General features: G+C 68.9%; 3 protein-coding genes and 1 long non-coding RNA gene across 4 annotated transcripts; 1 reads left to right on the top strand and 3 right to left on the bottom strand.

Annotated features, from left to right (window-relative positions):
- Positions 1–3,050: 3,050 nt before the first annotated feature.
- Positions 3,051–4,156, bottom strand: LOC123651466. The gene is made up of 3 exons (XR_006740205.1): positions 3,931–4,156; positions 3,580–3,659; positions 3,051–3,156 (listed from the first exon to the last, which is right to left on the bottom strand). It is a non-coding gene; the product is annotated as an uncharacterized LOC123651466 (long non-coding RNA).
- A 3,014-nt stretch (positions 4,157–7,170) lies between these two features.
- On the bottom strand, positions 7,171–10,185 carry LCN8 (lipocalin 8). Its single transcript, XM_036417006.1, has 6 exons — positions 10,102–10,185; positions 9,461–9,591; positions 9,086–9,156; positions 8,213–8,317; positions 7,710–7,799; positions 7,171–7,259 (listed from the first exon to the last, which is right to left on the bottom strand). Exons 1-6 carry the CDS (start codon positions 10,183–10,185, stop codon positions 7,171–7,173), a joined length of 570 nt encoding a protein of 189 aa, XP_036272899.1.
- Positions 10,186–12,478: 2,293 nt separating this feature from the next.
- On the bottom strand, positions 12,479–18,958 carry LCN15 (lipocalin 15). The gene is made up of 7 exons (XM_036416956.2): positions 18,398–18,958; positions 17,858–17,997; positions 17,711–17,781; positions 17,413–17,523; positions 16,821–16,922; positions 15,611–15,688; positions 12,479–12,613 (listed from the first exon to the last, which is right to left on the bottom strand). Exons 1-6 carry the CDS (start codon positions 18,497–18,499, stop codon positions 15,654–15,656), a joined length of 561 nt encoding a protein of 186 aa, XP_036272849.1. The 5' UTR covers positions 18,500–18,958; the 3' UTR covers positions 12,479–12,613; positions 15,611–15,653.
- A 2,647-nt stretch (positions 18,959–21,605) lies between these two features.
- TMEM141 (transmembrane protein 141) lies at positions 21,606–24,705 on the top strand. Its single transcript, XM_036416977.2, has 5 exons — positions 21,606–21,773; positions 22,179–22,245; positions 23,706–23,789; positions 24,024–24,131; positions 24,494–24,705. Exons 1-5 carry the CDS (start codon positions 21,720–21,722, stop codon positions 24,505–24,507), a joined length of 327 nt encoding a protein of 108 aa, XP_036272870.1. The 5' UTR covers positions 21,606–21,719; the 3' UTR covers positions 24,508–24,705.
- Positions 24,706–24,825: the final 120 nt, after the last annotated feature.

Here is a 24,825-nt window from a genome sequence, read left to right as displayed (position 1 = left end):
CCGGCCCCACGCCCGAGGGGCCCCAGGTTCCGGTTCCTCCGGAGGCTGGCGTGGCTCGGGGCTCGGGGCTGAGCGTTGACGAAGGAACCAGGAGGTTGCGGTTTGATTCCCGGTCAGGGCACAGGCCCGGGCTGTGGGCTCGGTCCCCGGTGCGAGGTGTACAGGAGGCAATGATCTCTCATCAATGATATTTCTCTGCCTCTCTCTGCCTCTCTGAAATCAATAAAAACATACTTAAAAAACAAAAAACAGGCATTACCCTCGCCTCCAGGTTAATCCTGTCCACTTCGCTGTCAAGTCCGTGCCCTGACGGAGGCTGCAGAGGAGGACGGCCGGTTCACAGCACAGCATGCGAGGGGGGGGGGTGTCCTCCTCGGGGTCCTCAGGGTGGGGGTGGCCTTTCACAGGGCACTGACCCAGCCTGGGGACCCCTCAGGACCTAGTTACTCCAGCACCCGCACCCCGGGGTCAGGGTTCCTGGTGCACTCCGGGGACACGCACTGTATCGCAGCCCAGAGAGCATGTTTATTTCCATTTCACATTCTCCGTTTACAGTGGGACCATAAAGGCGGGGCAGGTAGAGCCCCCGGGGGACTGGCAGGGTCCCCGCAGGGCCTGAGGGCGGGCCCCGAGGCATCGGCCACGGCGGAGGCCACGGCCACGGCCACGGCCAGGGGTCTCGGCAGAAACGCCGACCTCGGACGCGCAGCCCCGGGACCGAGAAGACGCGTCCGGCAGTCGGCCGCTCGGCGGACCAGCCTGCTCTGGGCGAGGCCGGCGCCTGGCCTGAAGAGCTCAGGCCACGTGGACTGAGCGCCCGGTCGGTCAGACCCCGGCCTCCGGACGTCCCTCCTTTGGGCTTAGGGACTGAGGTCACGGGCCCTTAAGGCGAGTCCTGGGCAGACCCTCCCCTGAGGGAGCCGGGCGGCGTCCCAACGGCTCAAACTAGGCAGCGATGGAGCCCTCTTTGGGGCAGTCGCGGTGGCACCCCCCACCCCCGCCTCCCCTCCCCTGTCAGCGCCCCCTCCGCCCCCCCCACCCCCCCCCCCCGTCGCTCCGAGCCCCAGGAAAGACTCAGGGCAGCCGGTGTGTCAGGGGTTTATTGGGGCGAGAGCAGGGGCGGGAGGGGCAGAAGGGGCGACAGGGGCAGGGGCGGGAGGGGCGGGAGGGGCAGGAGGGGCAGGAGGGGCAGGGGCGGGAGGGGAAGGGAGGGGCGGGAGGGGTGGGAGGGGCAGGAGGGGAGGGGCGGGAGGGGAAGGGAGGGGCGGGGGCGGGAGGGGCGGGAGGGGCAGGAGGGGTGACAGGTGCAGGGGCGGGAGGGGCGGAGGGGCGGGGGCGGGAGGGGCAGGAGGGGAGGGGCGGGAGGGGCAGGAGGGGTGACAGGTGCAGGGGCGGGAGGGGCGGGAGGGGCGGGGGCGGGAGGGGCAGGGGCAGGAGGGGCAGGAGGGATGGGAAGGGAGGAGCAGGAGGGGCGGGAGGGGCGGGAGGGGCGGGGGGGCGGGAGGGGCAGGAGGGGAGGGGCGGGAGGGGCGGGAGGGGAGGAGCAGGAGGGGCGGGAGGGGCGGGAGGGGCAGGAGGGGAGGGGCGGGAGGGGCAGGAGGGGAGGGGCAGGAGGGATGGGAAGGGAGGAGCAGGAGGGGTGGGAGGGGCAGGAGGGGCGGGAGGGGCGGAGGAGGGGCGGGAGGGGCGGGAGGGGCAGGAGGGGCAGGAGGGATGGGAAGGGAGGAGCAGGAGGGGCGGGAGGGGCGGGAGGGGCAGGAGGGGAGGGGCGGGAGGGGCTCCCAGCGTCCGGCCTGGCACCGGGCTCCTAGATCAGCTCCTGTGACACAGAAGGGGCTCAGGCGGCGGCTCCCGGCCCCGGGCAGCCGGCCGGACGTGGGGGCTGGGGTCCCGGCCGCCGGGGTCAGGCGGAGCGGCCGCCCCTCGGCCGTGTGGAGGCCGGGGCCCACGGGGGCGGGGGCGAGGGTGGGACATGGGCCCCAGGCCGGAGGTCAGCGTCCACAGCCCCGGCCGCCTGCTACGTGGAGAGGGGCCCCCCCAGCCAGCCTGCCCCGCCGCCCCCGGGCCCCCTGCCCCCTGTCACCCGGAGGCCGGGGCTGGGGGCGTCCTGCCGGCGGCCGGGGCGGAGCGGCCAGCACTCACCTCCTTCAGGAGCTCGGCACAGCGCCCTGCGGACGGGCGAGTGAGGGGGACGGCTCGGACCCCCCCCCCCCCCGCTCTGCCACCGAGAGCACCGCCCCCCAGACCCAGCCCCCCCTCCCCGGGCCCTGGGCGGACAGATGGACAGGGGGGGGCGGACAGATGGACGGGGGGGCGGACAGATGGACGGGGGGGGGCGAACAGATGGACGGGGGGGCGGACAGATGGACGGGGGGGGCGGACAGAGGGCGGGGGGGGGGGCAGCCCCAGGGGGAGGGCGGAGCTCACCAGCCGCACCGGGTTGGCACAGGTCACTGTGGACAGAGGGCAGTGAGGCGGGCGGAGTGGGGGGGGGCAGGGGGGGCAGGAGGGCAGTGAGGCGGGCGGAGTGGGGGGGGTGGCAGGGGGGCAGGAGGGCAGTGAGGCGGGCGGAGGGGGAGGGCAGGAGGGGAGTGAGGCGGGCGGAGGGGGGGGCAGGAGGGCAGTGAGGCGGGCGGAGTGGGGGGGTGGCAGGGGGGCAGGAGGGGAGTGAGGCGGGCGGAGGGGGGTGGCAGGGGGGGCAGGAGGCAGTGAGGCGGCGGAGGGGGGGGTGGCAGGGGGCAGTGAGGCAGGCGGAGTGGGGGGGATGGCGGGGGGGGCAGGAGGGCAGTGAGGCGGGCGGAGGGGGGGGCCAGGAGGGGGAGGGGGGGGCGGCACTCACGGTCCCAGGTGTGCAGGCGCACGTCCTTCTCGGAGAAGCCGTAGTCCCTGGCCACCTGGTGGAACTTCTCCAAGGCGTCCTGGTAGTGTTCCAGGGCCCGGCCTGCAGAGGACGGGCTCCCACGTGGGCCGGGGCCCTCCCGCCCGCTCGCCTCCCCTCCGCCCCCCGCAGGGCCCGCAGCCTCCGCCCGCCCGCCCGCCGCCCGTGCTCACTGCAGAGCTTGAGGAGCCCGGCGCCGGCCGCCCCCGGGTGGGCCTGCAGGTGCAGGATGGCGTAGGCCCCGTAGTCTGTGCTCACCACCGCGATCTCCTGGTCTCCTGCACACAAGCCAGGCGCACGGCTCCCAGGCTGGGCAGGCCCCACCCACACTGTCACCCCCGCCCAGGCCGTGCCCCCACAGCTCGCCCGCTCTCTCGTGCAGGCACACGCGCGTGTACACGTGTGCGCATACGTGTGCACGTGCGTGTGAATGCACACACCCCCCGGAGCAGGGGAGTGGGCCTCGGGGTCTCCTGAAGGGACCGCCCGAGGAGCGTGGAATGGGGGCCCTGCCTCCGGGAGGGAAAGACCGAGTCAGACGTCTTCTGGGCCTTTCCGAGGGCAGACCCCGGGCGGAGGCCACGGCGGCACCGAGCGGCACAGAGGGCTCAGCCCAGGACCAGGCGCCCGCCCCTGCGCCTGAGGGTGGGACGAGGGTCCGCACGGGATCGGCGGGGGGAGAGGGGCCGGGCAGGCCTCACCGAACTCCTTGGGCAGCTTGAACTTCCCCGGGACGTCCCCCTTCATGGCCACCCGCTTTTCCGTCACACAGCCGGTCTCACTGGGGAGCACAGAGCCTGCGGCCGCCGCCCCCGGCCCCCTCCGGCTCCCCCGATCCTGCCTCCCCGGCCCTCACGGCGTCCAGCGCGGCCCACACGGCTCGGGCCCGCGGCCGGGGAGCAGGGAAGGGCCGCTGACCAACAGCGGCCGCGCCAGGCTTGGCGCGGGGGCTTTGACCCTGGGAGGGGGGTCCCAGGGGAAGGACTGAGTTCAGAGGTCACCCATGCACCTGTGCCCCCGGCCCCGGCGCCCCCGCCCCGCACGGCACTCACTCCTTGTAGGCGGTGGTCAGGGCCAGGTGGCCGCCCTCCCACTCCACCTGCACCCCCACCACCTGCCTGGCGGGCGGGGCGCGGACCTTGGAGGCGTAGGCGATCTCGTACCAGAAGCCTGAGAACTGGGGGGGGGGGGAGGGGGCCTCAGCACAGGCGCCAGGGCCGGGCACCCCCCTGCCCGCGGGCCGCCATCAGGCACGTCCGGGGGCTCCATCCTGGAGGACTGCCCCCGGCCGGTGCCCAGCTCCCTACCTTATTGAAGTCGAAGTCCTTCGCCACCAAGCTCTGCCTGCCGGCCGCCGGCAGCACGCACAGCCCCAGCAGGGCCAGGAGCAGGGGGCCCGTCCTGGCCGGCCGCAGGCGGCAGGCGGCAGGCGGAGCGGCGGCTCCCATTCCCGAGCCCCAGAGCCGCGGCTGGGTGCCGGCCAGTTTGTATCCTCCGCCGGGGGCACCGCCAGACGCCCCCGCAGGCCGGGAGCCGCCCACAGGGCAGGAGCGGCTGCCGTCCGCCGAGCCTCCCGCCCCCGCGACCGGCCTCAGACGGGGCGTCCAGGCCGGAGGGCGGTGCTGGGCTCTGGGGTGAGACAGGACGGAACGGGCATGGCCTGCAGTCACGTCGCTCTGACAGGCTCTCCTCTGCAATGTGTGCGAGGTCGCTGCCCCGGACCCCCAGCTGCCCCGGACCCCCAGCTGCCCCGGGTTTCCAGCTGCCCCGGGCCCCCAGCTTCCCCGGACCCCCAGCTGCCCCGGGCCCCCAGCTGCCCCGGACCCCCAGCTGCCCCCGACCCCCAGCTGCCCCGGGCCCCCAGCTGCCCCGGACCCCCAGCTTGCCCAGGACCCCCAGCTGCCCCCGGACCCCCAGCTGCCCCCGGACCCCCAGCGGCCCCGGACCCCCAGCTGCCCCCAGACCCCCAGCTGCCCCGGACCCCCAGCTGCCCCCGGGCCCCCAGCTGCTCCAGGACCCCCAGCTGCCCCCGGGCCCCCAGCTGCCCCGACCCCCAGCTGTCCCGGACCCCCAGCTGCCCCCGGACCCCCAGCGGCCCCCGGACCCCCAGCTGCCCAGGGCCCCCAGCTGCCCCGGACCCCCAGCTGCCCAGGGCCCCCAGCTGCCCCCGGACCCCCAGCTGCCCCCGGACCCTCAGCTGCCCCTGGGCCCTCAGCTGCTCCAAGACCCTCAGCTGCCCCAGGGCCCCCAGCTACCCCCGGACCCCCAGCTGCCCCAGGACCTTCAGCTGCCCCAGGACCCTCAGCTGCCCCAGGGCCCCCAGCTGCCCCCGGACCCCCAGCTGCCCCAGGACCCTCAGCTGCCCCTGGGCCCTCAGCTGCTCCAAGACCCTCAGCTGCCCCAGGGCCCCCAGCTGCCCCCGGGCCCCCAGCTGCCCCAGGACCCCCAGCTGCTCCGAGCAGGGAGCCCCCAGCTTTCTTCGGGGTGCCCATCTGAGCAGCTGGCAGGGTCCATTTCCGGCTGCATGACGGAAAAGCGGGGGCCATGAAGGGGGACGTCCGGGGAAGTTCAAGCTGCCCAAGGAGTTGGGGGGCTGAGGGGACCTGCCCAGGATCAGGGCACACGCGCCCCAGGCCTGCCACCTGGGCAGCATGGCTCCGGTCAGTGGGGCACGACGAAGGACACGCCCCCGTGGTGCTGACCGCACAGCGCGGGCGCTGCGGGCGGGAGGTGGGCCGATGTGCTGGCCCTCCGCCCTGCTGGCCGGCCCACGAGAGCCTTGGAAGACCCCACAGCCAACACCGAGCGGCGAACTGGCAGCTCCTGCCCACCAGCCGGAGCCCATGGCACTGCCTCCGCTCTTTTCTTTTTTCTTTTTTTTGATACATATTTTATGATTTTTTTACAGAGAGGAAGGGAGAGGGGTAGAGTTAGAAACATCGATGAGAGAGAGACATCCATCAGCTGCCTCCTGCACACCGCCCACTGGGATCTGCCTGCAACCAAGGCACATCATGCCCTTGACTGGAATCGAACCCGGAACCTTTCAGTCCACAGGCCGACGCTCTATCCACTGAGCCACACCGGCTTCGGCGAGCAGGTGGTGAGCCGTGCAGAGAGCGTGACGCCGGCCCGAGGTCACCCAGGGGGGCGGCCGTGCGGTCCCAGCCCTCGACCCCCACCCCCACCCCAGGTGCTATCCTGGCCCCACCCAGCAGAAGGAGATGGGGGGAGGGAGATTCCAGCCCACACAGACAGGCCGAATCGTGAGGGGACAGACAGACGTGGGGGGGGGGGGGGGCTGAATAAAAATGCAAAAGTGGCCTGACTGGCGTGGCTCAGTGGTTGAGCGTAGACCTAGGAACCAGGTCAGGGTTCGATTCCCGGTCAGGGCACAGGCCCGGGTTTCGGGCTCCATCCCCAGGAGGCAGCCGGTCCCTGACTCTCATCACTGATGTCTTATTCTTCCGCGCCCTGCCTTCTGAAATCTATAAAAAATGTAAATTTTAAAACGTGTAGGGGGCTCGTGGGTCTCCGCTCTGAGGGGAGCTGGGAGGGTGGGTGTCAGGGTGCATGGCCTGTCGGACCCGGAGGCCGCCGGGCGGAGGCCAGGGCCCTCGGACCCGGGTGTGGCTGCCCCGGGCGGGATGGAGGCCGCCCGACACCCACTGTGCGTTTGCCCTGCGCCCCCGCCCCAGGCGGCCGGAATGTCTTAGTGATTTGATCCTGAAACTCGTGCTTTTACATGGAGTCTGACGGGACCATGGAGTCCACCCCCCTTCCCCCCCTCCTCCACCGTCCCCCTCCCCCCTCCCTCCACACACACACACACACACACACACACACCCATCGCCCCACGACCCAGGAAAGACTCAGGGCAGCCGGTGTGGTCAGGGGTTTATTGGGGCCAGTGCTGCTGGCCGGGGCCGGGGCCAGAGCAGGGGCAGGAGGGCAAGAGGGGCGGGAGGGGCAGGCAGGAGGGGCGGGAGGGGCTCCCAGCGTCCGGCCTGGCACCGGGCTCCTAGATCAGCTCCTGTGACACAGAAGGGGCTCAGGCGGCGGCTCCCGGCCCCGGGCAGCCGGCCGGACGTGGGGGCTGGGGTCCCGGCCGCCGGGGTCAGGCGGGGCGGCCGCCCCTCGGCCGTGTGGAGGCCGGGGCCCACGGGGGCGGGGGCGAGGGTGGGACATGGCCCCAGGCCGGAGGTCAGCGTCCACAGCCCCGGCCGCCTGCTACGTGGAGAGGGGCCCCCCCAGCCAGCCTGCCCCGCCGCCCCCGGGCCCCCTGCTCCCTGTCACCCGGAGGCCGGGGCTGGGAGCGTCCTGCCGGCGGCCGGGGCGGAGCGGCCAGCACTCACCTCCTTCAGGAGCTCGGCACAGCGCCCTGCGGACGGGCGAGTGAGGGGGACGGCTCGGACCCCCCCCCCCGGGCGCCCAGCCCCCCGCCCCTGGCCGGGCTCACCGTGCCCCCCCCCCCCCCCCCGGGCACCCAGCCCCCGCCCCCGCCGGGCTCACCGTGCCCCCCCCCCCCGCGGCACCCAGCCCCGCCCCCGGCCGGGCTCACCGTGCCCCCCCCCCCCGCGGCACCCAGCCCCCGCCCCGGCCGGGCTCACCGTGCCCCCCCCCCCCGCGGCACCCAGCCCCCGCCCCCGGCCGGGCTCACCGTGCCCACCCCCCCCCCACCCCCCCGCAACACCCAGCCCCCGCCCCCGGCCGGGCTCACCGTGCCCACGCGCCCCCCCCCACCCCACCCCGGCGCCCAGCCCCCACCCCCGCCCGGGCTCACCGTGCCCCCCCCCCCCGGCGCCCCGCTCCCGCCCCCGGCCGGGCTCACCGTGCCGGGCCACCAGGTACAGCCCAGTGTCGGCCGTCAGCTCCCGGAACCGCCAGAAGCCGGGCTCATCCTGGTCCTCCAGGCTGCGGGCTGGGGCAGCGGGTGGGGGGAGTGGAGGGAAGTGGGGAGCTGAGGGGCGTTGAGGGGGGAAGTGGGAGGCTGAGGGGGAAAGTGGGGGGCTGAGGGGGGCAGTGGGGGGCTGAGGGGGGCAGCGGGGGGCTGAGGGGGGCAGCGGGGGGCAGTGGGGGGGCTGAGGGGAGAAGTGGGGGCAGCGGGGGGCTGGGGGGGCAGTGCGGGGCTGAGGGGGGAAGAGGGGGGCTGAGGGGGGCTGAGGGGGGCAGTGGGGAGCTGAGGGGGGCAGCGGGGGCAGCGGGGGGCTGGGGGCAGCGGGGGCAGCGGGGGGCTGGGGGGCAGCAGGGGCAGCGGGGGGCTGGGGGCTGGGGGCTGGGGGCTGGGGGCTGAGCGGGTCGGGGGCACAGGCCGCAGCCCGGCCCGGCGCTCACTGAAGTACTTGAGCACGTGGAAGGCCCGGCCCTGCCAGAGCAGCGACAGCCGCAGGATGGCATAGCGCTCGTAGTCTGTGTCCATCACCTGGATCTCCCTGCGGCCTGGGAGCGGGAGGGGCGAGGCTGGGAGCAGCGCCCGGTCAGACTCCCCCCACCCCACCAGCCCCGCAACACGGCGGGCGGGGCGGGCAGGAGCAGCCCTGACGGACGACAGGCTTGTGGGTGAGACGGTGGGAGAGTCTGGAGCGTGGAGAGGAGCGGGGAACAGATTGGGAACAGCAGGGAACAGAGTGGGAACAGCAGGGAAACAGAGTGGGAACAGCAGGGAACAGAGTGGGAACAGCAGGGGAACAGAGTGGGAACAGCAGGGAACAGAGTGGGAACAGAGTGGGAACAGAGTGGGAACAGCAGGGAACAGAGTGGGAACAGCAGGGAACAGAGTGGGAACAGCAGGGAACAGAGTGGGAACAGAGTGGGAACAGCAGGGGAACAGAATGGGAACAGAGTGGGAACAGCAGGGGAACAGCAGGGAACAGAGTGGGAACAGAGCGGGAACAGCAGGGAACAGAGTGGGAACAGAGTGGGAACAGCAGGGGAACAGCAGGGAAACAGAGTGGGAACAGCAGGGAACAGAGTGGGAACAGAGTGGGAACAGCAGGGGAACAGCGCAGGGAACAGAGTGGGAACAGAGCGGGAACAGCAGGGGAACAGCAGGGGAACAGCAGGGAACAGAGTGGGAACAGCAGGGAACAGAGTGGGAACAGAGTGGGAACAGCAGGGAACAGAGTGGGAACAGCAGGGGAACAGCAAGGCCACGGTGGGGTGTGCAGGGCCTCAGGGTTGTACTTGCAGCAACGGGACAGCTCTTACCGGGAAAAACAAATCTCCCCGAGACGTCGACCTCTGCGCCCACGATGTTTTCTGTCTCACAGCCTCCTGAGCTGAAAGCAGCAGAGTGCTCCTTAGGCTGCGTCCCCCTCTGGCACACTTCGGGGGGTGGGGGGAGTCCTCAGGAAAGACAGGGCGAGTCCCCCAGCACCCTCGCCCCGGGCTCTGTGACCAGGGAGCCACCTTCAGCTCCGAGGCCAGCGCGAGGGGTGCAGCTCAGAGCCGGGTCGGACTCAGCGGGGGAGGCAAGTCAAGGTCTCGGCGGCTGGCCGACCAGTGAGGACACTGTCCAAGCCCCAGAGCGGCCTGGCGCCCACCTGCCCCCCCCGGCTCCCCGGAGCGCGGGGAGCGGCCCACCCGTTGTACGCGGCCTTCACGGTCAGCTCGGCCCCGCGCAGCGTCAGGAACAGGGCCTCCGGCCGCTTCGGGGTCTTCAGCGCCAGGTTTTGGTGGGAAGCCACGCCCACTTCCCGCCAGAATCCCGCAATCTAGAGGGAGGGACAGAGCCGGGGCCGTGGGGGCAGCCGGGACAGACGGAGAGGCAGGGGTGGGTCCCAGGCCCCGGGGAGGGAGCTGCCAGTTCTGGAAGGTCAGGGGTCAGCGAGAGGCTCGAGGCAAAGGAGCAGGTGGCCTCCCTCCGGAGGGGTCCCTCCTGGCATCGGCCGGCCGCGCCCATGAAGCCCGCCCCCAGGCCTGTGTGCTGTCCCCGCGGGAGGGACGAGGGAGGGCAGGGGGAGAGAGAGGAGAGAGAGAGGGAGGGAGAGAGAGTGAAACCGCCCAGGAGCTCAGCTCGCGGCCTAAGGAAGAGGCACAGCTCTGTCCTCCAGGGAAACTCTTGACCGTTTTTGCAACAGAAAAGAAGCCGTGTCCCCAGCGTCAGGTGGGGTGACCTGGGTGGGTGCTGGGCCCCAGTCGGGGCCTCCGCTCCAGCCTCAGCTGGGGCTGGGGGGACACAGGCCCCTCCCCACGCCCTCCCCAGGACGAGGCCGGGAAGCCACCTTCTGCAGGTCCAGGTCCTGCACGGCCACCTGCACCTGCACCAGGACCAGGCCCAGGACGGCGCCCAGCAGCCGGGGCCCCATCGCTGCCGCACTCTCCCCACCGCCGCCCGGCTCCCGGTTTATATCCCGGCGGCTGTGACGCAATCGCCGGCCACAGCCCACCGGGAGCCTGCCTCTTCCGCAGCAGGCCCGTCGGGCCCTGTGACGGACGCCCACAGCCCGGGGTGGCCGGCCGGGACGGCCTGAGAGCAGGGGATCCCCCCCCACAGGGGCCGGAGCACCCCAGGCTCCCGGCTCCTCCCCACAGACACCGGGACCGGGCGTCTCCAGCAGGTGCCCTCAGGGCCCACCGCCAGGCTCTGCCTTTAATGTATTTTTATTGCTTTCAGAGAAGAAGGGGGAGAGAGGGAGAGAGAAACATCAACGAGGAGAGAGGATCACGGACCGGCTGCCTCCTGCCCGCTCCACACTGGGGATGGCGCCCGCAACCCCGGCCTGTGGCCCGACCGGGGATGAACCCTGACCTCCTGGCTCACAGGTGGAGGCTCAGCCTCAGACAAACGCTCGAGGGCTCGCTCAGTGCCCAGAGCCGAGCGGCCTGCCCTCCGGGAGCCCTCAGGGAGCCTCCGGAGAGCTGTCCCTGCAGAGGGAGCGTCCCTGAGGCCTGGGGGGGCCAGCCTGGGGGACCTCTGCAGGGACCCACCACCACCCCCACCACCACGACTGCGTGTCTACTTGTGTCCTTCCTGTGCTGTGTCCTCCCGCCGTGCCCAGGCCTCCTGCCCCCCTCCCCCCGGCCCCCCAAAGCATGCATTCCCGGCTGGGACCAGAGGATAGCAGGTCAGGGTGAAGACACAGGCTGTCAGGCTGGGGGGCTCAGAGCCGGCCGGCACACCGGGGCCCAGGGGGTGACCCACGGGCAGTGCCACAGGGGGAGGAGGCGGAGGACTGGCCGGCCCCGGGGGATGAGCCAGGGCCCCCGGCATGGGCTTGACGGGGCAGCAGAGGGGAGACAGGGAGTGTGGGGGCCCCTGCGGCCTCTGGGGGGCCAGGGGCAGGAGGAGGTCAGTGCTCTCAGGCCTCCTCCTTCCGGCGCCGCCCTGCAGGGCACCATGAGCAGTGAGGCGGGACCTCCAGCGCCCTTTTGCCCGCCCACACGGGCCCTCTGAGGCGTGTGCACCGGACATCACCGAGACGCCCAGAGCTCCTGGCAGAGACCGCAGGCTCGGCGTCAGGGAGGGGAACGGCGAGGCCGGCCCCCACATTCCTCGAGGATCGGCATGGAGCCGGGCCCCGGAGCCGGAGCCCTGGGCCTGAGCCCCAGCCGGGCCCTGGCTGGTCCAGGCGCTGACCTGGGGGCCTCAGGTTCCATCTGTGAAGGAAGGGCCACAGTGGCTCACGGCCTGTGCCCAGCAGCCCACACGGGCCTGGCTGGCAGCCAAGGGCACCCAGTGCGCTGGCACCACCAGGACCCATGTCCGGGCCTCACCGAAGCACACACAGGGGCCACGATGGCGGGCCCAGAAGCTTATCCCGGCCCCGGGCCTCAGTCACAGAAGCTGGTCTTGTCTCAGGGGCATAGCTCCCCGTCTGTGACCCGGACCACCATTCCCTAACCCAGAGGTCCCAGTGAGGTGCCAGACCGCCCCCGGGCCCTGACCTCCCTGCCGGGCCCGAACTGCCCTCCCAGGACCCAACCTCCATCCCGGCTCACACCCACATCTGGGTCCCAGACCTTTTTCTTTCTTTTAATTGATTTTTCAAAGAGAGGAAGAGAGTGGGATAGAGAGTTAGAAACATCAAGGAGAAACATCCATCAGCTGCCTCCTGCACACCCACCACTGGGAATGTGCCCACAACCAAAGTTTGTGCCCCTGACCGGAATCAAACCTGGGACCCTGCAGTCCGCAGCCCAACACTCTATCCACTGAGCCAAACCGGTTTCGGCCGGGTCCCGGACCTTTATGTCGAGGACCAGAGGCCATTCCGGGGATCCACACAAGAATCCATTGCCTATTCCTTTATTGGAGTCCAAATAACCACACTAGTCGACATCACCATTTCATCACCCTGAAGTCCTGCCCTTGACCCAAACCTCACACCTGGGCCCATGGCGCCCCCTAGTGGCCACACTTCCCTCCACGCAGCCAGACCTACATCCGGGGCTCAGACTTACATCCGGATCCCAGACCATCATCCAGCTCCGGCCACGGAGCCCCAGCAGCAAGGCTGGTCTTCCCCGGGGCCTGGCTTTCTCGCAGCCGCTGGGAGTCCATGGGGTCAGCGTGGGGAGCCCAGCAGCCAGAGTCCCTTCACCCACCTCCCTGCCTCAGTTTCCCCAGAAGCCCAGGCCAAGGAGTGAGGAGCCTGGAGCCTGTAAAATAAGTTTATTGGGGGGGAAAGGGGCCCAGGAAGACGTCCCACGGGATGGGGGTGAGCAGGAGGGGGTGGGCAGGACCGGGGTCTGGAAGGCGGGGGGTGACGAGTGAGGCCCGCTGCTCCGCTTGCCCTGCACGGAGGGAAAGGCGTTGTCAGCCATCCGCCCTCCCCCTCGGCCAACGCCCCTCAGCCGCCCCAGCCGCCCCCCGCACACCGACCGCCCCCTTCAGCCATTCGCCCGTTCACCCATCCCCTGAAGGCCCTGCGAGCTGTTCCGCTGCCCAGAGTTCTGGGGATGCGGAAACACCCCTTCCCCCACTGTGCCCCAGGAGGCCCAGGACACACACCCCCACTGCGCCCCAGGAGGCCCAGGACACACACCCCCACTGCTCCCCAGGACACACACCCCCACTGCGCCCAGGAGGCCCCAGGACACACACCCCCACTGCGCCCCAGGAGGCCCAGGACACACACCCCCACTGCTCCCCAGGACACACACCCCCACCGCGCCCAGGAGGCCCCAGGACACACACCCCCACTGCGCCCAGGAGGCCCAGGACACACACCCCCACCACGCCCAGGAGGCCCCAGGACACACACCCCCACTGCGCCCAGGAGGCCCCAGGACACACACCCCCACTGCGCCCAGAAGGCCCCAGGACACACACCCCCACCGCGCCCCAGGAGGCCCCAGGACACACCCCCCCACTGCGCCCCAGGAGGCCCAGGACACACACCCCCACTGCGCCCAGGAGGCCCAGGACACACACCCCCACTGCGCCCAGGAGGCCCCAGGACACACACCCTCACCCCGCCCAGGAGGCCCCAGGACACACACCCCCACTGCGCCCAGGAGGCCCCAGGACACACACCCCCACTGCGCCCAGGAGGCCCAGGACACACACCCCCACTGCGCCCAGGAGGCCCCAGGACACACACCCCCACTGCGCCCCAGGAGGCCCAGGACACACACCCCCACTGCGCTCCAGGACACACACCCCCACTGCGCCCAGAAGGCCCCAGGACACACACCCCCACCGCGCCCAGGAGGCCCCAGGACACACACCCCCACCGCGCCCCAGGAGGCCCAGGACACACACCCCCACTGCTCCCCAGGACACACACCCCCACCGCGCCCCAGGACACACACCCCCACTGCTCCCCAGGACACACACCCCCACCGCGCCCAGGAGGCCCAGGGACCCAGCCCCAGGGCCGGTGGTGAGGCTGGTGTGGAAGTGACTCAGTGGCCAGTGAACCCCGCAGAGCCCACAGCCCGGCACCCGAGAGCTGGCCCTCGAGAGGCCCCTGACCCCCACGCTGCTTTTCCTTGTTAAGACCATGGAGCCCTGGCTGGTGTGGCTCAGTGGATGAGAGCGTTGGCCTGAGGACCGAGGGGTCCTGGGTTCGATTTCGGTCAAGGGCACAGGCCGGGCTGCAGGCTCAATCCCCAGTGGGGGCGTGCGGGAGGCAGCCAACTAGTGATTCTCGCTCATCATGGATGTTTCGATGTCTATCTCTCTCTACCTCTCCCTCTCTGAAATTAAAACTTATTTTTTTTAAAGACCATCTGGGGGGAGGGGCACAGAGCAGGAAGAGGGGGCTCACGCTCTCTGCAGGTGAACCTTCCGGAACAGCGGGGTTTGGCTCAATTCCCCCCCTCTCCTCCCCCGCCTCCCGGAATGCTTCTGAAGCAGCCACCCATGTGCCGGGCAGAAGGCGGCACCAGGATGCCGAGCGGCGTCAGCCAGACCCACGAAAAGCTGGAGCAGCCCGGCGTCCCTGGGACCCTGGGTTCGAGGCCAGGACGGCCAGGGGCCCAGGGCACAGGGTGCAGGACGAAGAGGGAGCTGCCCTGTGCCGCCCAGACTGCAGGAGAGGCCACGGCCGCCTCCCGACCTGCCGGCTGGCACACCCCATCTGGCACTTACTGCTTCATTGGGGTTCCCGGATTCTCCTCCAGGAGCCTGGGGGAGGGGCCTGGTGGGCCCCCATGTGTCCCCAGGAGCCCACCTGCCTGCGTGCACCGAGGGCTCCCTGTGAGGGCAGCGAAAGGGGTCCCCCAGGGAGAGAGGCCGAGGACCCAGGCCTTCCCAAGCAGCGGCCTGATGCCCACGGGGTGAGCTGGGGCACAAAGGGACACGGAGGGCACCGGGTTTGATAGGGTCCCCCCAACATTCAAGTCCGCCCGAACTTTGCATGTGGCCTCTTTGGGAAATGGGTTCTCTCAGGAGTAATGAGTTAAGGTCTCACTTTGAGATAGCCCCGGATTTAGGGTGGGCCCCACAGCCATGGCGGGTGTCCTTCTCAGAAGAAGGACGTTTGCCGAAACTGGTTTGGCTCAATGGATAGAGCATCGGCCTGGGGACTGAAGAGTCCCGGGTTCGATTCCGGTCAAGGGCATGTACATCTCCAGTAGGGGGTGTGCAAGAGGCAGCTGATCGATGACTCTCTCATCGATGTTTCTTTTTTTTTTTTTTTTTTTTTTTTAATATATTTTATTGATTTTGTACAGAGAAGAAGGGAGAGAGATAGAGAGTTAGAAACAGAGTCATCGATCAGCTGCCTCTTGCACACCCCCTACTGGAGATGTGCCCGCAACCAAGGTACATGCCCTTGACCGGAATCGAACCCGGGACCCTTCAGTCCCCAAGCCGACGCTCTATCCATTGAGCCAAACCGGTCTCGGCTCTCATCGATGTTTCTAACTCTATCTCTCACCCTTCCTCTCTGTGCAAAATCAATAAAATATTTTTTTTAAAAAAAAAAGAAGAAGAAGGACATGTGGACACAGGCACACGGAGGGAGCTGGCCATGGGCAGTGGAGCAGAGATGGGAGGTCAAGTCCACAGATCCAGGGAGGCCAGGCTGCCGGCTCCTGGTGGCAGGGGTCTCCCCTGGAGCCCCGGGCGAGCCAGCCCTGCCTGCCCACACCTCGGTGTAGGACCCGTGCTGCCCACTGGTGGCCGTTTGTTAGGGCAGACGTAGGAAGTCCGGGGGACTTCCTGGAGGGGATGAGCTGAGACTGAAGCACCAAACCCAGGCAGAACCATGCCAAGGGGGCGTGGTGGGAGAGCAGGAGGCCTGGGGAGGAGGGGCAGGCCTGCAGGACAGGAGCGAGGATTACCCGGCCTCGGCCTGGGAAGGGGCCAGGTGAGTCTGCAGGGGTGTCAGGGTGCCTCCGCGCCCCCCGGGGAACACGCATCTGCAGAAAGGAAGACAGACAGTGAGAGGCGGAGTGGGCGGACACGCCCACCACGTCCCCACCCCTGGGGACCATGCAGCCAAACCCAGAGGCTGGAGCCGAAAGACTGTCCCTTCTGGGCTCCCAGACCTCCCCTCCGGGTGCTGGGGAGGAAGGGGCTGTGGGCAGGAGATGCTGGAGGCGCTGCCAGCCTAGCCCCTGGCTGCTGGCTCAGGGATTCAGAGCGAGATCTGGCTTGGATGGGCGGGGCCTGGTGGGCGGGGCCTGACAAGATCTTGTGGGTGGGCGTGGCTTTGTGGATCTAGCCTGGGGGCGGGGCCTGGGGCGGGGATTGGAGTGGTGGGCGGGGCTTGGCGCTGCCTGGTGGGCGTGGTTTGGAGGGATCTGGTCAGGGAGGGGCAGGGCTCGGTGCTGCAGGGTTGGCCAGGGCGGGGCGGAGCTTGGTGGGGGGAGGCGGGAGTGGTGAGGTGGGAGGCAGGGGGGGAGGCGCGAGGTGGAGATGGGGCGCGGCCGGGTGGGGGGGAGAGGCGGGAGGGGGAGAGGCGGGAAGGGGGAGATGGGAGGGGTGGGGGAGGGGCGGGAGGGGAGAGGGGGAGGGGAAAGGGGGAGGGGGAGGGGGGGAGGGGGAGGCGGAGGGGGGAGGCGGGAGGGGGGAGGGGGAAGGGTGGGGGGAGGCGGGAGGGAAAAGGGGGAGGGGGGAGGGGAAAGGGGGAGGGGGAGGGGTGGAGGGGGAAGCAGAAGGGGGGAGGCGGGAGGGGGAGGGGGAGGGGTGGGGGAGGCGGGAGGGAAAAGGGGGAGGGGGAGGAGTGGGGGGGAGGCGGGAGGGGAGAGGGGGAGGGGAGGGGGGGGGGGGAGGGGGGAGGGAGAGGGGGAGGGGGAGGGGAAGGGGGAGGGGGAGGGGGGGGAGGGGGAGGGGGAAGGAGGGAGGCGGGAGGGGAGAGGTGGGAGGCGGGAGGGGGGAGATGGGAGGGGTGGGAGGTGGGAGGGGAGAGGGGAGGGGAAAGGGGAGGGGAGGGGTGGAGGGGGAGGCGGAAGGAGGGAGGCGGGAGGGGGAGGGGGAGGGGAAGTGGGAGGCGGGAGGGGAGAGGTGGGAGGCAGGGGGGAGGCGCGAGGCGGCGCGTCGGGCCGGCACCTGACTTGGGCAGCATGGCCACCATGTCGTCCGGGAGCCCCACGGTCGGGTAGAAGTCCTGGAAGGCCTTCAGGGCCTGGGGACTGGCTTCCTGGGTCCGGCCTGGGGCAGAGGGCCCCTGTGAACCCCGCGGTTTGGGGAGCGCCACTCCGCAGACCCCCCGGGAATGAAAGCCCAATAGGCTCTCCGCCCTGGTCCTGGGGCTCAGGCCGCCAGGAAGGGGGTCCCCGCCCTCAGGAGGCCAGAGGGGGCCCCTCCCGCCAAGCCCCCCAGCGAAGCCGGGGAGTCCCGCCGCCCCGTCACACCCCTCACACCGGACCGGACCTCCCGCCCGGGCTTGGGAGTTCGTGACCAGGAGGCCGAGGAGGATTCGGGCCGGCCCTGAAGGGGCGGGGCCAGGAGGAGACGGTGGGCGGGCATGGTGGGCGGGGCGGGGCGGGGCGGTGTAGGTTGTGGGCGGGGTTGGACGGATATAGATTGTGGGCGGAGTTATGGGCGGGGTATAGACTTGTGAGGGGGCGTGGGCAGGGCAGGTATGGGTGGTGGGCGGGGCCGTGGGCGGGGCGGGTGCAGGTGGTGGGCGGGGCCTCACTGTAGAGCTGCACCATGGTGCTGAGCGCCCCCTCCAGCTCCTTGTAGATGTAGACCACGGCGAAGGAGCAGTAGTCCGTGTTCGCGATGCGCAGGTCCAGGTAGCCCATGTCTGGGGAGGAGGAGAGCTGCAGGGGCCCTGGACCGACCCCCCACACCCGCCTCCGCTCCCAGGGGCGAAGGGAGAGGGGCAGGAGATGGGGGTGGAGGGGGTCCTGGTTTAAGGACAGTCAGTCCCAGGATCACCCCCTGGAGAACCGGCATCAGGGGCCTGTGAGGGGGAGAGGGGGAGGACCTACCTGGGACTCGGAAGTGTCCCTCCATGCCCACCTTTAGGAACTCGGCGTCCACCCGGTTGCAGCCGTCACCCCTGAGGGTCACAGCCCACTCACTCTCCGAGCTGCCCAGGCCCCCCCGCCCGCCAGCGGCACCGCCCGCCGGCTCACCAGGGGAACGCCATGTGGACGCTGAGGTTGCCCCCGGCCTCAGCGGCCACGGTGCTGGTGGACATCAGCAGGTGGTCCTTCTTGTCCAGGAAGACCTTGCAGTCGGAGGCCATGGCGACCACGTACCAGAGGCCTGAGAACTGCGAGGAGCTCGGTGACCGGCCGGCTCGGGCCCGGGAGCACAAGGCCGTCACCCAGAACCCGGACTCATCCGAGCCCACACGGCGGGTCCCCAGAGCGCTCTGCCCACCGCCTGGGCCTGCGACTGGGTGGACGAGGGCCCTGTGCTGACGGCCGTGTGGGGCAGGTCACACCGCCACTGCGAACCTCCATACCCCCTGGGAAATGGGTCAGCCGTCATCCCACAGGGGGACTTTGGGGTTCCATAGAGAGCAGGTCTAAAGGGTCGCAGGCCCCAGGCCTAGCAGGGGGAGACAGCTCTGACTGTGACCCCATCGCTGTGGGTTTCAGCAGCTCAGCCCCCAGCCCCACCACGGCCCCTCCACAGCACAGCACCACACGGCTCGGCGGCCTCGGTACCTTCTTGGCATCAAAATCTGGCTGCACCAGGACATCAGCCCAAGCTGTGGACACCCAGAGCAGCACCAGGACCCGGCCCAGCAGGACGGACTGCATCCCCATGCCTGTCTCTGGTCCTGACCGTGTCTGAGCGCCCGCGGGCCCGGCTTTATAGCCCAGCCCTGCGGCCTGCTCACCAGATGGGCAGGCTGGCCGGCGGGAGGGGTGCGGGCCCCGGAAACCACAGCTCCTTTGTCCATTGTTTGGCACAATCTCTAAGTGTCCCCACGGGCTCCAGGGGTCACTTCCCGGAGGGCGTCACCTGCCTCTGCCCTGCTGGGGATCTGCCCCCCAACCTGCCAGGCAGTCCTGGGGTCCCCAGCAGAGACTCGGACCTCAGGCCCCCCGTCCACCTCAGGTGTGGCTAGGGCAGGGGACCCAGGGCCCTCGGGGGTGCTGCGGGGAGCAGTCAGGCTCAGGCTTGCTCTAGCCAGCGGCCTCACTCGGGGCCTGGGTCCCCCATAGTCCTCACTCCCTCTGCCCCCCCCACAGCCATGAAGGCACCACTGGCCCAGCCTGTGGACCTTGTCCAGGGGCAGAGCCTGTGCCAGGGCAGCTGTGACAGAGGGGACACCAAAGGCCTGGGCGCCCCTCACTCCAGACCTCCATTGCCCCCCCCAAAAAAAATCCCCATGAAGCCACCAGCTGGGCCTCCAGCAAGCAGGACGGAGAGTGGGGTGAGCTGTCACTCAGGACGGATTATGGTCTCTAAGTCGCCTTATCACCGGTTGCATAAGTATTTGGGCAGGAGTATCGCCAGGGAGGCACTGCGGCTGGCGGCTGGCGGCTGGCGGCTGGCAGGGGCCTGGGGTGCCAAGGCCTCTGCAGGCAGCGTCTCATGGCCATGCAGACCAAGCACCCAGGGGCATCGTGCCAGGAGCAGCATGTAGCCTGGGCACCCCACCAGATGCCCCTGGGTCCCTGGGAAGGGCTGGAACCACCAGTGCCCCAGAGGGGAAGGGGTCTGGGGTGGGAGAAAGACCCTGGTCGCCAGGGGGAGGGAGGGGTGGAGCGGAGGCTGTGCCAGTGCTCAGCTGCTGCGTCCCAGAGTCACAGGACAGAAGACAGGCAAAGTATCCCCAGGAAAATACTTACACAACATGCACCTGATAAACAACTCGGACCCAGCATCTACCAAGAACGCTAAGACTCAAGAAACCTCCCAATGTAAAACAACAACAAAAAAAAAACCACAAACGGGGAAACATGGTTTAAAAGACATTTTTTAAAAATATATTTTATTGATTTTTTACCGAGAGGAAGGGAGAGGGATAGAAAGTTAGAAACATCGATGAAAAACATCAACCAGCTGCCTCCTGCACACCCCCTACCAGGGATGTGCCCACATCCAATGTACATGCTTTTGACCAGAATCAAACCTGGGACCTTTCAGTCCACAGACCGACGCTCTATGCACTGAGCCAAACCAGTTTCGGCTAAAAAGACATTTTTTAAAATATATTTTATTGATTTTTTTACAGAGAGGGAGAGGGATAGAGAGAAACATTGATGAGAGAGAAACACAATCAGCTGCCTCCTGCACACCCCCTACTGGGGAGGTGCCCACAACCAAGGTACATGCCCCCCACCAGAATCGAACTTGGGACCCTTCGGTGCACAGGCCAAAGCTCTATCTGGAGCCACACTGGTTAGGGCTAAAAAGAAATTTCAACAAAGAAGACATTCAGCCTGGCCCGCGTGGCTCAAGGGTTGAGCGTCGATCACAATTCCATTACCGGTGTTAACGAGAAGGGAAAAAAAACATTGAAACCTGTAAAGAATTTTTGTGAGTTTATTTGAGCAGAACCTCAATGGATTGAGATAATGCTCCAAAGAATGGCGGGTTACATTTCTCTATTTATACACTGAAATCAAAGGAGGGACATAGGTGGGTTACATGAAATTCATTGGTGATGGAGTAAGGAGGCGGGAGAAAGCAAAGCGGTGGGAAAGTCCTGGGATTGGATAAAAAGTAAAATGATGGAGTGTACTCAGGTGAGTGCAGGAACAATTAACATAATAACGAAGGAATCTGAGGCATCTGTCCTGGCGCCCACCACAATGGTTGTACCCCAGGGGCTCCAGAAAAAAGGGAAGTTACAAGTTACCCAGACATCTCACAGATATGTTATCTTAGGGGCAAAAAGGCAAATGGGCTCAGTAAAAAGATCGAAGTTGATATTTGTCTGGGATAATATCTGGGACATGACTACCTACTATAACCTGTTAGATATTTAATTTTCAAACCATCTTTTGTGGTTATCTTAGGTCTCTGGGTTTGCAAGACCGCCACGCAGGCCTTCCCTGAGCTTGTCAGGTTAGCATGTGGCTCTTTTCTTTTACACAGGTCAGGGCATCCAGTGGGGAACATGCAGGAGGCAGCCAATCAATGATTCTCATCGTTGATGTTTCTTTCTCCCGCCCACTTCCTCTCTGAAATAAAAAACAAACAAAGTCAAAGATTCAGTCCTTCCTGGGGTTAGCAAGGCCCAAGGGACTCCATTATCCTGCTAATCTGGAGCCTGATATCCTTCAGTAATCTCCTGCTGGCAAGGTGCGCGGGGGTCCTCCCACCGCCTCACACACCCACACACCCATGCAACTCCCAATGTGCACACAGGCACACCCACACAGCCTGCAGGGCCAGGGCCCCTCCTGGAGCCGGGAGAAACCCGCGGGAGAGCAGGGAGCTCGCCCCTCTGGACCCCACCGGCTATCTGGCGGGGACCCCAGCAGCATTCCCGTGGAGCTGCCGGAGGCCCCCAGAGGCGAGATCCTGAGCGAGGCCTGCAGCCCGCCTAGGCCGCCCGGGCTCACTCCGAACGGGTTGGGCTCTCACAGCCCAGACCGGAGGCCGTGTGCTGGGGGCGGCCGGCAGAGCACTGCACACGGTGGGACCGCGTGGGGCCGGTGATGGGGAGCGCGACCCCACCTCCCGCCGCGCAACGTCACAGAACCCGGGCTGCGGGGCGCGTCAGGTCCCGACCCTACTTCCGGCTCGCCCCGCCCATCTGGACCACGCCCCGCCCCGGCCTCCTCCCGCACCTGCGCAGATAGGCTCTCAAGGCCCCGCCCCTTTCCCTAAGCCCCGCCCGCCCTTCTGCCCGCACATGCGCAAATAGGCTCAAGGCATAGCCCCTTTCCGCCACGCCCTCCTCCAGCACCTGCGCAGATAAGCCTTCAATGCCCCGCCTCTTCCCCAAGCCCCGCCCCTCCCGGCACGTCTGCCTGCGCCTGCGCCTGCGCCTGCGCCTGCGCAGACGGCGGCCAGGCCCCACCAGCCATGGTGAACCTGGGGCTGTCCCGGGTGGACGACGCCGTAGCCGCCAAGCACCCGGTGAGAAGGCCGCCTGGGGCGCGGGGCGGGGCTCGGTAGGCAGAGTCAGGACCCTGTGCTGTGGGGATGGGGCACCCCGCGGGGGTATCCTGGTGGGCAGGGGCGGTGGGATGTGCCCGAGCGCCGGGGCCTCACGGTGAGTGCCGAGAGGAGGGGCGGAGGGGCGGGAGCGCCGGCGAAGGCAGAGGGCGGGGCCTGAGCCGTGACCCGCCCTCTCCCCTTCCCTCCCTCTCCCTCCTCCCCTTCCTCTCTCCCTCCTCTCCTTCCTCTCCCCTTCCTCTCTCCTTCTTCTCCCCCCTCCCCCTCCCTCCTTCCCTTCCTCTCTCCTTCCTCTCCCCCTCCCTCTTCCCCCTCCCTCTCCCTCCTCCCCTCCCTCTCCCCCCTCTCCCCCCTCTCCTCCCGCAGGGGCTGGGCGAGTACGCCGCCTGCCAGTCGAGCGCCTTCATGAAGGGCATTGTCACCCTTGTCACAGGTAGGCCGGGGCAGATGCCAGGGGTGCAGCCCTCACCTCGGTCCCCATCTGCCTCCCCGGCAGGCAGGCAGGCCTGCAGTGCTGGGTGCCGGAAGGTGCGGGGCTGCGCCGGTTCCAGCCAGCCTGTCCCCAGGAGGCTCTGTCCCCGGAAGGCTCCCCCCCAGGAGGCTCTCCCCCCCCCAGGAGGCTCTCTCCCCAGGAGGCTCTCTCCCCCAGGAGGCTCTCCCCCCCCAGGAGGCTCTCCCCCCCCAGGAGGCTCTGTCCCCGGAAGGCTCTCCCCCAGGCTCTCCCCCACAGGAGGCTCTCCCCCCCCAGGAGGCTCTCCCCCAGGAGGCTCTCCCCCCCCCAGGAGGCTCTCCCCCACCAGGAGGCGCTCCCCCCCCAGGAGGCTCTCTCCCCCAGGAGGCTCTCCCCCCCCCAGGAGGCTCCCCCCCCCAGGAGGCTCTCCCCCCCCAGGAGGCTCCCTCCCCAGGAGGCTCTCTCCCCAGGAGGCTCTCTCCCCCAGGAGGCTCTCCCCCCCCCAGGAGGCTCCCCCCCAGGAGGCTCCCCCCCAGGAGGCTCTCCCCCCAGGAGGCTCCCCCCACAGGAGGCTCCCCCCCAGGAGGCTCCCCCCCAGGAGGCTCCCCCCCCCAGGAGGCTCCCCCCCCAGGAGGCTCCCCCCCAGGAGGCTCCCCCCCAGGAGGCTCTGTCCCCCAGGAGGCTCTCCCCCCCCCAGGAGGCTCCCCCCCCAGGAGGCTCTCCCCCCCCAGGAGGCTCTCTCCCCAGGAGGCTCCCCCCCCCAGGAGGCTCTCCCCCCCCCAGGAGGCTCTCCCCCCCCCAGGAGGCTCCCTCCCCAGGAGGCTCTCCCCCCAGGAGGCTCTCCCCACAGGAGGCTCTCCCCCCCACAGGAGGCTCCCCCCCAGGAGGCTCCCCCCCAGGAGGCTCTCTCCCCCAGGAGGCTCTCCCCCCAGGAGGCTCTCCCCCCCCAGGAGGCTCTTCCCCCCCCCCAAGAGGCTCCCCCCCCCAGGAGGCTCTCTCCCCCAGGAGGCTCCCCCCCCCCAGGAGGCTCCCCCCCCAGGAGGCTCCCCCCCCAGGAGGCTCTCCCCCCCCCAGGAGGCTCTCCCCCCGCAGGAGGCTCTCTCCCCAGGAGGCTCTCCCCCCCCAGGAGGCTCTCCCCCCCCCAGGAGGCTCCCCCCCCAGGAGGCTCTCCCCCCCCCAGGAGGCTCCCTCCCCAGGAGGCTCCCCCCCAGGAGGCTCTCCCCCCAGGAGGCTCTCCCCCCCACAGGAGGCTCCCCCCCAGGAGGCTCCCCCCCCAGGAGGCTCTCTCCCCCACAGGAGGCTCCCCCCCAGGAGGCTCCCCCCCCAGGAGGCTCTCTCCCCAGGAGGCTCCCCCCCAGGAGGCTCTCCCCCCAGGAGGCTCTCCCCCCCACAGGAGGCTCCCCCCCAGGAGGCTCCCCCCCCAGGAGGCTCTCTCCCCGCAGGCACCGGCACGGCCCTGGGCCTGCAGATGTTCATTCAGAGGAAGCTGAAGTACCCCTTCCAGTGGAACGTCCTGGTGGCCGTGGGTGGGTACCCCAGGTCCCGCCCGGGCCTCAAGGTGCTGGAGGTGATGCTGGGTCCTCAGAGGAGCCGGTTCCCACTAAGAGCCCCAGGGGGCTATGTTCCGGACATCGCTGCCTCCAGGGGATGGGGCTCCAGTTCCGGGGGGTGGGGGTGACCCCTGCCCATGCCCACCACCACCATCTGCCCAGAGGATCCTGTGCCCACGTCTGAGGCCCAGCCCCCCCTCTGCTCCACAGTCGCAGGCTCCTTGGCCAGCTACGGGGTGACCCGTGTGGAGACCCAGAAGTGCAGCGACCTCTGGCTCTTCCTGGAGACGGGGAAGCTCCCCGCAGACATGGGCGCAGGTGAGAGGCCGGGCGTGGCAGGCAGAGCTGTGCCTGGTGCTCGAGGGGAGGCTGGGCGGGGTCTCCCTCCTGCCTGTGCCCCCGCGGGCACTTCCTGGGGAAGGGGTGGGGCAGCAGATGGAACTGGGAGCCCTGTAAGCAGGAGGAAGGCCCATAGGGGCTGGCTGGGGAGGGGGCAGGGGGAGGAGTGTGGGCGCCTGTGAAAACGGCTGCATGGAGCAGCTGGGCATCAGACGGCAGAGGATTGGCCTGGTCCTGGCCTCCACTGCCTGCATCCTGGTTGGAGGCCCCGCCTCTGTTTTTGCCACAGAAAACTGGGTGCGTCTTTAGGCTGTGGATCTGTCTCTGTTTGCCTCTTACAGATCAACGCACGTAGGAGAGCCCCAGCCAGGCACACGGGTCCTGGGCCCAGAGAGTTCTAGAACACAGCACCTCGCACCCCGGCTGGCCCTCCCCGCACCCCGGGGCGCGTGTGAGAGGACTCTGCACTCGGGACTGGCAATCCCTTTCTGGGCCCATTCCCCACCGTCCGGGGGACGATTCTGGGCTTGTGGACTAATAAACACCTCGCTCTTCCCGCCGAGTGCTACAGGAGCAGGAAGAAGCTGAGAGACAAATGTCACCATAGTGCCAGGCAGTTCCTGACACCGAACCCCAGGATTGGACACGCCCACCGGCCCTGGAAGGCAGTGAG

Source organism: Pipistrellus kuhlii, unplaced genomic scaffold (assembly GCF_014108245.1).
Source record: "Pipistrellus kuhlii isolate mPipKuh1 unplaced genomic scaffold, mPipKuh1.p scaffold_m20_p_57, whole genome shotgun sequence".
In the NCBI taxonomy this organism is placed as follows: domain Eukaryota; kingdom Metazoa; phylum Chordata; class Mammalia; order Chiroptera; family Vespertilionidae; genus Pipistrellus; species Pipistrellus kuhlii.
Note: the sequence above shows the minus strand (reverse complement) of the source record. Positions and strands in the feature narration are given on the sequence as shown.